Raw genomic sequence first — 8,422 nt, forward strand, 5'->3', positions numbered from 1 at the left:
AAGGAGACTTCTACTCAAAGAAGACAGTTCAGCCCAGCGTCTGCGGGGATGTGCCGGGCTGAGCTCCGGGCTGAGCTCCGGGCTGAGCTCCGGGCGGCCTGCATCCTTGCTGGGTCGGTTCTCTGTCCAACCCCCACTCCACACCTCCCAGCATCCAGCCTTCTCATGCTGTTCATCTTCTCAGACTGTGTGGAATATGTTGTTATGTGCTTGGTGCTCTTTCCAGTGCAAACGAAGCCAGAGGACATTTCGCACAGCCTGCATGTGCCTGTTTTTAAATACTGAGTTTCTGTTTTGGAAAAATAACAAAACAAAACAATGTGCTTTGTTGCTTTTCACTAAAAGAACAGAGCTGGTGCAATTTCCTGTGATTATAAGTCATTATTCTTTTATGACTGAAATAGACAAGTACTGGGATTTTTGTGGTCCAGGACATAATTTCTGTGTAACACAATTTTTCCTAGAAAATAGATATTACATAATATGATACATTGTCTGCTGTTCAGATTTAGCAATTTTATGCTTTGTCCAATTCATTCAAATGAAACTAATAGACTGTTTACCATAGTGCTGTAACAGCAAAGTAATTCATAGAATGGAGATTTGGTTATTTTTCCTTCATCATTATATACACCCTAATTTTTCCAAACTTTTATCAAGAAGTAAAAAAGACACTATACTTTTTGTTTATTACCACTATCATAATACATCGAGAAAAATAAAACCATGCATAGTGTAACAACCTATGTACATCCTCTTTTCAGCTAACAAACACTGCGTGTTTCAATGTTACAGAACACATGTACGGTATATCGACTGTAGGCGGATCTTCAGATGTCCTCCATGAAACCCACTGCTGACGTGTCACGGTTAAAAGAAGCGAAACCTTTAAAGGAGCAGAGTGCAGTGCAGACTTCCTGTTAGTTTCTTCTTAGTTTAACTTCTTAGTTCCTACAGTCACACCCAGCTAAACGATGCACTGATGTCATTAACGCGTCCGTAAGGTTGTATTAACCTGCAGGTACCGTGAGAGCCGAGGAAGTATAAGACAAAAAAAAGTCTCATTGTTCAAAATGTATTTTTCAAAACAGGAATTTAAAAGAATAATTAAGAGCTTTGGGGGTACCTCAGGGTAAGGATTAGCTGTTTTACTCAGTGTGCTATTGTTGAATCATTTGATTGCTTTTGCTATTAGACTTAAGCACATCCATTTTGTCTTAATCTTTGGTTTCTGGTCAGCATTTTCCTGTTAAGATATAAGGCACCAGTATCCCATACACTAACTAGGAGTCCAGTGCTTGTTTGGGTCAGACACTGGAATGCGGTAAAATCACTTCTAATGTGACATGTATAAGAAATTTTCAGGAGCAAATGCTTTAGCAATGCTAAAAGTAATTATAAATAAAGTCCTAAAACCCCCATTAAGGAATCTCTGGGATTGCTAGTCAGATTATATCTAGTACTGCAGCGCATTCACGTAATGAGCTTCCTGCTAAATAAACAACATTTATGTTGTCCATATTCTCTGATAATAACCTCAGAGCTGCTTGTGGGACAACTGTTGTACGGTATTTCACAACTGTGTGTTTCAAGTGCAAAAACTATGAGAGACCCCCAGTGCTGAAAAAAGAATGGCTTATTTTTTAAACGATGCTCCCACAGATCACATGCACAGGAAAGTTCTAAAAAATGAGCACTCCACTCCTTGCAGAGACCAAAGCTTCACATGAGCCTCCTTATCATTACGTATGTTTGAAGCAATTCAAGTTCTATGCTTTGTTCTACAAAGCATAGAAATAAATTACCAGAGAAATAAATTACCGGCCAGTTGGCACACTGACTGACATAAAAATGCTTTCAGCACAAAATTCTAAATGTTCAAGCTCTTCAAATGTTTTTTCATATATGAAAAGATTATCACTATACACTACTTTCACTGTATTTAACATTCAGTAGATAATATGTGGTCAATTTTATTTTAACCACAAAATTAATTTGTGTATCATTTTGTAGTTAAATTCCTTCAGCCACCAAGGTAACAAACCAAATTCTGAACAATTCAACTGTATTTCTTAATGGAGAAACAAAATGAGTTCACATTTACATTATCGTTTAAAAATTATTCCATATTTACAATAAATAGCCACAGAGGGCATTTGTACCATTCTCTATCCTCTGGCTTATTATAATATCATATCATATTCGTAAATATAAATTTACATGGAGAATCATCATGTATTATAACCTCTTTATAGTCAAGAAGGGAAATCGCATGCAATAATTACAAATACAAATTCAAGCACTTGTAACGCTTTGTTCCAGATGGAAGGCCTTGGAAGGGAAGTGCCGTGGGTGCTGTATGGCTTGGCCGTGCATTTAGCCAGTCTAAGCCCTGACGTTCAACACATTACATTCTGTCATATCCGGTCCTGTCCAGAAAATGGATCTTTTTGGATTTCATGCTGTGCTTTATCAATACATTAATACAAATTGTTTCTATAAACCAACATGCCCATGGCCTGTCACCCTTTCTGAACAGCCTTATATCAAATCATCTACAAGGCCATTTCCTGAACACACTGTCGGCTAAATCTAATTTTGGACTTAAATTAGGAATTCCTTGAAATTCCTTCTCTGTTTGCTGAGGACCCAGGATGCCCTGGGAACCAGCAGTGAAAGAAAATGACACCCCCCTCCCCCAAATAGATGACAGTAGTGTGAGCTAGAGGCTATTTTGACCAAAAATACTTAATTAAATATTAGTAAACAAAATAAGTCTTTCATTTGCCAATAGAAAGTGCTTCATTTTTCCATCCCCGGGTTCCACGTCAGTAACCGCACAGGCTGGGGGGGGGGCAAACCTCAGGCCACCAAACCAGAATTCGCTCTCAAGATTTGTAAGAACTCTTAGTTCATTTGTGCCATAGAACATAGGTGTTCACATCACAACCCTTGAGTTCCAGGTACTTCATACTCACACCCTCCCTTCACCTTGGTCTCGGGTGACAATCAAGCAATCAGTTGCATTAACCATTCAATTAGCTGCAGGTGATTGCAAAATCAAAGACTTGGAACTGGACTCGGGGTTCTGAGTTGTCGCCTCTTCTTTAGGCAGTCCGTTCTGAGGATGAAGGGTATAGCTGAGACAGTACAGTGGGAGTCAAGCTCTATTTTGTACATCAATGCCCCGTTTCCCTGCAACCACATGCAGCCATGGCATGTTGCCTGCTTGTCGAATAGGCTGCAAAACGAATAATTTAATGCCAAATCATATAAACCCGTTTATGCAGGCCTGCAATGGGAGCCAAGCGAGCGGGATGGAGCCGGGGCCAGAGAATTTACTGAGGCAATAAAGGGAGAGCAATACCTTCAGTGTACCCCCAGCAGCTCCGCCCAGCAGTTCAAGAATCACCATTACTCAGTGCAAAGCCCCAGGGTGGCATAGCTACAGCGAGCAGCAGGGCAACGTCTGGTCAAGTGCCTAATAACACATTACATTACAGGACAATGCTGTTGAACGGTGACGCTCGAAGGCATTGCTAAATAAAAGATTTGAAATGAAGACAGATCATCCGGGAAAATTAATGTAGTCTATGAGTGGACTTGGGGTTTAGGTCTCTTTCTTTGACATCTTATTGCATCAGATTTGCATGTTAAAGTTTCAGCGTCTGAGCCAGAATTAGAAATCTGAACACGATCCAACAACAACCTAATTATGGTGATTAAGGACCCGCATACGCACTCAGGCACCTAAAATATGCAGATACAAACACACGCGCGCACACTAACACAGTCACTCCTTCATGCATATGTTCTCCTTATTCTCAGCCCACACTCTCAATTACTTACTCTCATCGTGTAATTCAGGCCTTTCCATATATATACATGCCACACAGGAGAACATCTCACACATAGATAAAGACACTAACATCGGTTCATGCTCAGGCAAACATATATGTCACTGTTTAATATTAAACCAAATGGGAACTCCCACAAACGCTGTCCGTCTCTGCGGTATTACAAGTACAGGTAGTAAGTCCAGTAGAGCATGTTCACTATGACGAAGGAGAGTGGAAAGGTGACGCGGGAGTAGTTGTCTATGTAATGTGGGTTCTCTACGTGACAGCAGTTCACGGAACGCAGCATCTGTCGTACGAGGGACAGGTTTCGGACACAGCGGGCCAGGGGCTTGCTCAGGGCCCGCGGGGGCTTGGCCTCTGGGCTTGCGGGGGCGTGCGGCACGGGGTCCGGTTCGGCTGTGGCGGCCCTGGCGGGTGCCTGGTCAGAAGGTTCCTTGCGGCGCTTAGCTCTGCTCGAATCACTGGCAATGGTGGTGACAACGCCATTCACCTCCTCGTCGCAGTCCTGTGGGTGGTGTCCTCGGTACTGAGAAAATGAGAGAAAGAAAGAACGACAGGAGAGAAAGGGGCAGAGAGAGATGGCGCTTAGAAATGTTTACAGATTCGAAATCTGTGAATTGTAATACTAGTGACATGCGTTTTCCACTGAATTTTAAATCTTTAAAGGAGGACGATGACAAGGATAACGATGTCTCCACAGGCGACAGGAATTCTCCAGGAGTCTCACCATTAGTGCGTGGTTGCAGTCTGGATGGTGAAGTGTGCAGAAATGAGCGACAGCGTATTCAATCAGGGCCCCAAAGATGAAGCTGAAACAGATGCCCAGATAGACGTCTATAGCCTTGATGAAGCAGTTGGCGTTGGGCAGAGACGTCCGCGCCCCCATCATCAGGGTGGTCATCGTTAAGACTGTGGTCACTCCTTCGACATGAAACACGTGGTACATGTGGTCAGCACGGCAGGACAAAACAGCCACAGCAATGCTCTGTTTACCCACACATGAAAGGCAACGCGGCTGTAAAAGTGGAAGCGTCTGTGAAATTACAGGTATGGGCATTTATACCCCAAACCCCAAATAGCCTCTTTTCAACTCAATCAAAGGTCATTCATATTTCATCAGAATCTAAGCCTGCTGTAGGAGAGCGAATGGACTTCAACACGTTTGATGTTTTTAAAGCGCTATCTCCATAGTCTATAAATTACCAAAATGGAGTTGCGTTGCTAATTTATGAGGGTACTCACTGAGCATCATTTCGAGGCCTGGGGCTGAACTGTATTCTAGCAAATACCAGTGTGAAGGATATTAGCCTGGGGCGTTGTTTTACTGGCTAGTTTCTCCTGTTTTAAAACTGCACGCTGCAGTGTTTTATGATGTGATGATATGTGGTCCAATCGTGTGGTGTATTGGCGAGATAAAATGACCTTCTCTGGGATCCCAGTGACCTGATTCCGCAGGATGATTGTAAAGGTTTATACTGCCATTGATTTTCACGAGGGAACACTGCATTAGCCAACCATCCCATCTGAAGCAGGTGGCAACATGCAAATGCATTTTATTCCATCCAAGTCACACAGCTGATCAATTTGTTTCCTCCATTGCTTTTACGCATTCCAATCCATTTCATGTAAATCTGAGATTGGCTTGCTTTTGAAGTTCAGTGTAATTATGATTAGCATTACAGCACTGAGCAATGTGAAATTAGATACGGCTGGCCAAGCACATGATTGGTGGAGATAACATACCTATGCAAATGCGAGCAGGCACTGATGACTGGCTGATCCAGAAGGACACCCAGGAGAGGACGACTAGGAGGCTTGAGGGCACATAGGTTTCCAGGATGAAATACAGAATGCTTCGCTTCAGCTCAAAGTGGAAGATGAGCTTAGGATAATTTCCTCAAGAGAGAGAAGTATAACTTTAATTGATACAATTTTACATTGGCGTCTGTTAAAACCTGTACTAGAGCAATGGTAGAGTACGTATAGAAAATGCAGGCCTGTCACAGTGCAAACAAGCAAAAGTGTCAAGTGTATTATGTGTTTGAATATCCACTGTTTGAATGCAAGTCCCTAGGCTGATGTATTACTGAGTCCGGATGATAAGATATGATTTCAAAGTTCCCTCTAAGCTTAAAGTTTAAAGGAAGCTTTATGTACATCACATAGGTTACATTTCTTAATGATAATGTACAGCAAACATCTAAACCCAGAGGCTTTTCTTTCAGGTGTTTGGCTGATACGATAGAGTTTCGGTCTCTAATGCAGCTACAAATTTACATGGTTAATGGTATGAGTGTATTACTGTAGTGCATTTGATAAACATACAGAATTCACACTTATCCTTCAGTGCATCCATCAAAAGACATTCTAAACCTAAAGAAAGCATAGCTTCTGCCTTAATGTTTAAATATACATTTTTGTACCATGATGGAATTTGATGGTTTAAATGACCAGCAAAACTGTATTATTATTTTTTTTAACAGTTTAAATGTTTGCATCAAAAAGAACTCTTGGAGAACCTTAGAAACCATTTAAAGATTGGAGATATGTCCTCTCTCTGTTACCTGTCTCATACATGGCCTCTGACACAGAAGTGTAATGATCCTCGACAGTGTATTGGGCCAGACGAAGAGTGTCCAACCCGCTGACGGAATCATTCCCTCTTGCCCAGTAAAACATCACATCATTGATGTTATAGCCCCCTTAGAGAGAAAGGTTATAGAGGTTATAGAGGTTAAAGGTTATAGAGACTGAGGTTATAGGGAGCACCCCGAAAAAGTGACACTTGTTCACTTTTTGTAGGTATCAGAGACGTTTAGGAGAGGTTAGGCGTATGAGTCACTGCAATGACTGTTCTTCCACTGCCAAATATTTATAGCATTATATTACAATTATATTACCTTCATATTCAGATTCAGGATCTCAGGCATTCTTCATTACAGAAGATTTCAGCTAAATTTCACATTACGGCGCTAAGTTAGGGAATGTCACAAAAAGCAGTAACAGTCTCCTTCCTCAAGAGGGAGCTGTGTAATAGGCAGTGCGATCGGTAGTCATCGCTCATTAATCTCTCCTTCTCTCACTCAAATCGCTGTCAGAGCAAGAGTCCCGTGATAGGGGAAGGACGGCATTAGCATTAGTATTATATATTATTATATTTGCTACTGTACGTGCTCAGACAGCCTCTCTTCAAGGGCCTGCTGCATGAGGGCAGTGTCTAGTGAAGACCACAGAATAGCAGTGACATTTAGGCAGCAAAAAGGCTTTCGGTAGCAGAACGCAGATGGAGCAAGATTTAGTTTTATGTAAAACCTGTGCTGCTTTCCACTGTTTAGCTGTCAACTGTGTAAAATGTTCCTGTCTGTGTACTATAAATAGGAATAGCAATAACTTGCTGTTAGCTGAGTATGATCTCTAAATGATGCACAGTCATTCTCAATTACCTTTGATACCTTTCCTGAAAGAAAACCTCATTTAAACATCTGTGTTCTAATTAGGACATAATGTGTTGCAGCAGCATTGAATCTTTTATTACTCAGGTCTATCTTTTCTCTGTCAGCCACGGCTGAATATTTTAGTGTAATCTGAGTTCCAAAGCCCCTGACGCAGGTCTGCATCGGCTTTGTAGTCTGAAGCTCGGTACAGGGCTGCCTGGTGACACGTGTGTGATATCCCAGAAATTAGGGATCTACTGATACAAAACAAAATGTGGCTCATGCATACTGCTTCTGATAACGTGTTGTGTTTGTTACACTTATAGAGCAAAATAAACAGGTTTCGCAGTTTTGTATTATGTATGTGCAGTACTGTCTTGTATATGTGCACTAGTTAAGCTTCTCTCTCTAGCTGTTTCACTTTTTTTCACTGCAGTTTTGGCATTACATAACAATGAAGTAGAAACCAGGGCAGAAGGCCACAGACAAATGTGAGACAGTACGAGAGAGAGAGAGAGAGGGAGAGAGAGAGAGCGAGAGCGAGAGCGAGCAACAGACAGAGAGACTGAAGTCACCTAAAGGTTTTTGGTGCTGGGGAGATTTAGGGTCTACAGACAGCAAATCTGGTTTCCACGGATAGCAACAACAAATAACCAGGCTGTCACATTCTCACATACACACATCATGTCATACGCACTCCTCTTTTACAGCTTCAGCCACTGCAAGTACTACCCATATGGCTATAGTATCATTCCCAGTGTCTTGCGGCTTCGAGGTGCATATACAGTATGTGTGGCATTGTGTTAGAGTGAACTGTGTATGCATGTGTGTGTCTGTATTTGGCTGAGGGTATATTTATGTGTGTGAAAGACGTACAAATTCATATTTGTGTGAGGTATGCAAAACTTACTGGCTTTTGATGTGCAGCCACAACATGTACTTATGAAATATGAACCAGATTATGCTGCTGTACACTGCCGATGCGACAAGCAAGAACCGAGGGGTAAAAAAAGAGCCTACATCTCGTTGCCAGAGCAACGCTCTCGTTAATGCCTCCGAAAAGAGAGAGCAAGAGAAGGAAGGAGAGAGAATATGTTCAACTTACAGCTTTCCAGTTGCAGGGTGCAC

At 41.9% G+C, this 8,422-nt stretch overlaps 1 protein-coding gene across 3 annotated transcripts in view; it reads right to left on the reverse strand.

The window, feature by feature from the left end:
- Positions 1 to 663: 663 nt before the first annotated feature.
- LOC113584805 (gamma-aminobutyric acid receptor subunit pi) overlaps positions 664 to 8,422 on the reverse strand; it is a 30,643-nt gene continuing 22,884 nt past the window's right edge. For all 3 annotated transcript variants that reach the window (XM_035531249.1, XM_027021972.2, XM_035531250.1), the window contains 5 exons: positions 8,400 to 8,422; positions 6,425 to 6,562; positions 5,604 to 5,756; positions 4,588 to 4,781; positions 664 to 4,386 (listed from right to left, as the gene is read on the reverse strand). The exon at positions 8,400 to 8,422 is cut by the window's right edge and continues 60 nt beyond it. In XM_035531249.1, coding sequence (XP_035387142.1) covers positions 4,018 to 4,386; positions 4,588 to 4,781; positions 5,604 to 5,756; positions 6,425 to 6,562; positions 8,400 to 8,422 — 877 coding nt within the window. In that variant the 3' untranslated portion in view covers positions 664 to 4,017. The remainder of the gene's footprint in view (positions 4,387 to 4,587; positions 4,782 to 5,603; positions 5,757 to 6,424; positions 6,563 to 8,399) is intronic.

Source organism: Electrophorus electricus, chromosome 11, assembly GCF_013358815.1.
Source record: "Electrophorus electricus isolate fEleEle1 chromosome 11, fEleEle1.pri, whole genome shotgun sequence".
NCBI lineage: Eukaryota > Metazoa > Chordata > Actinopteri > Gymnotiformes > Gymnotidae > Electrophorus > Electrophorus electricus.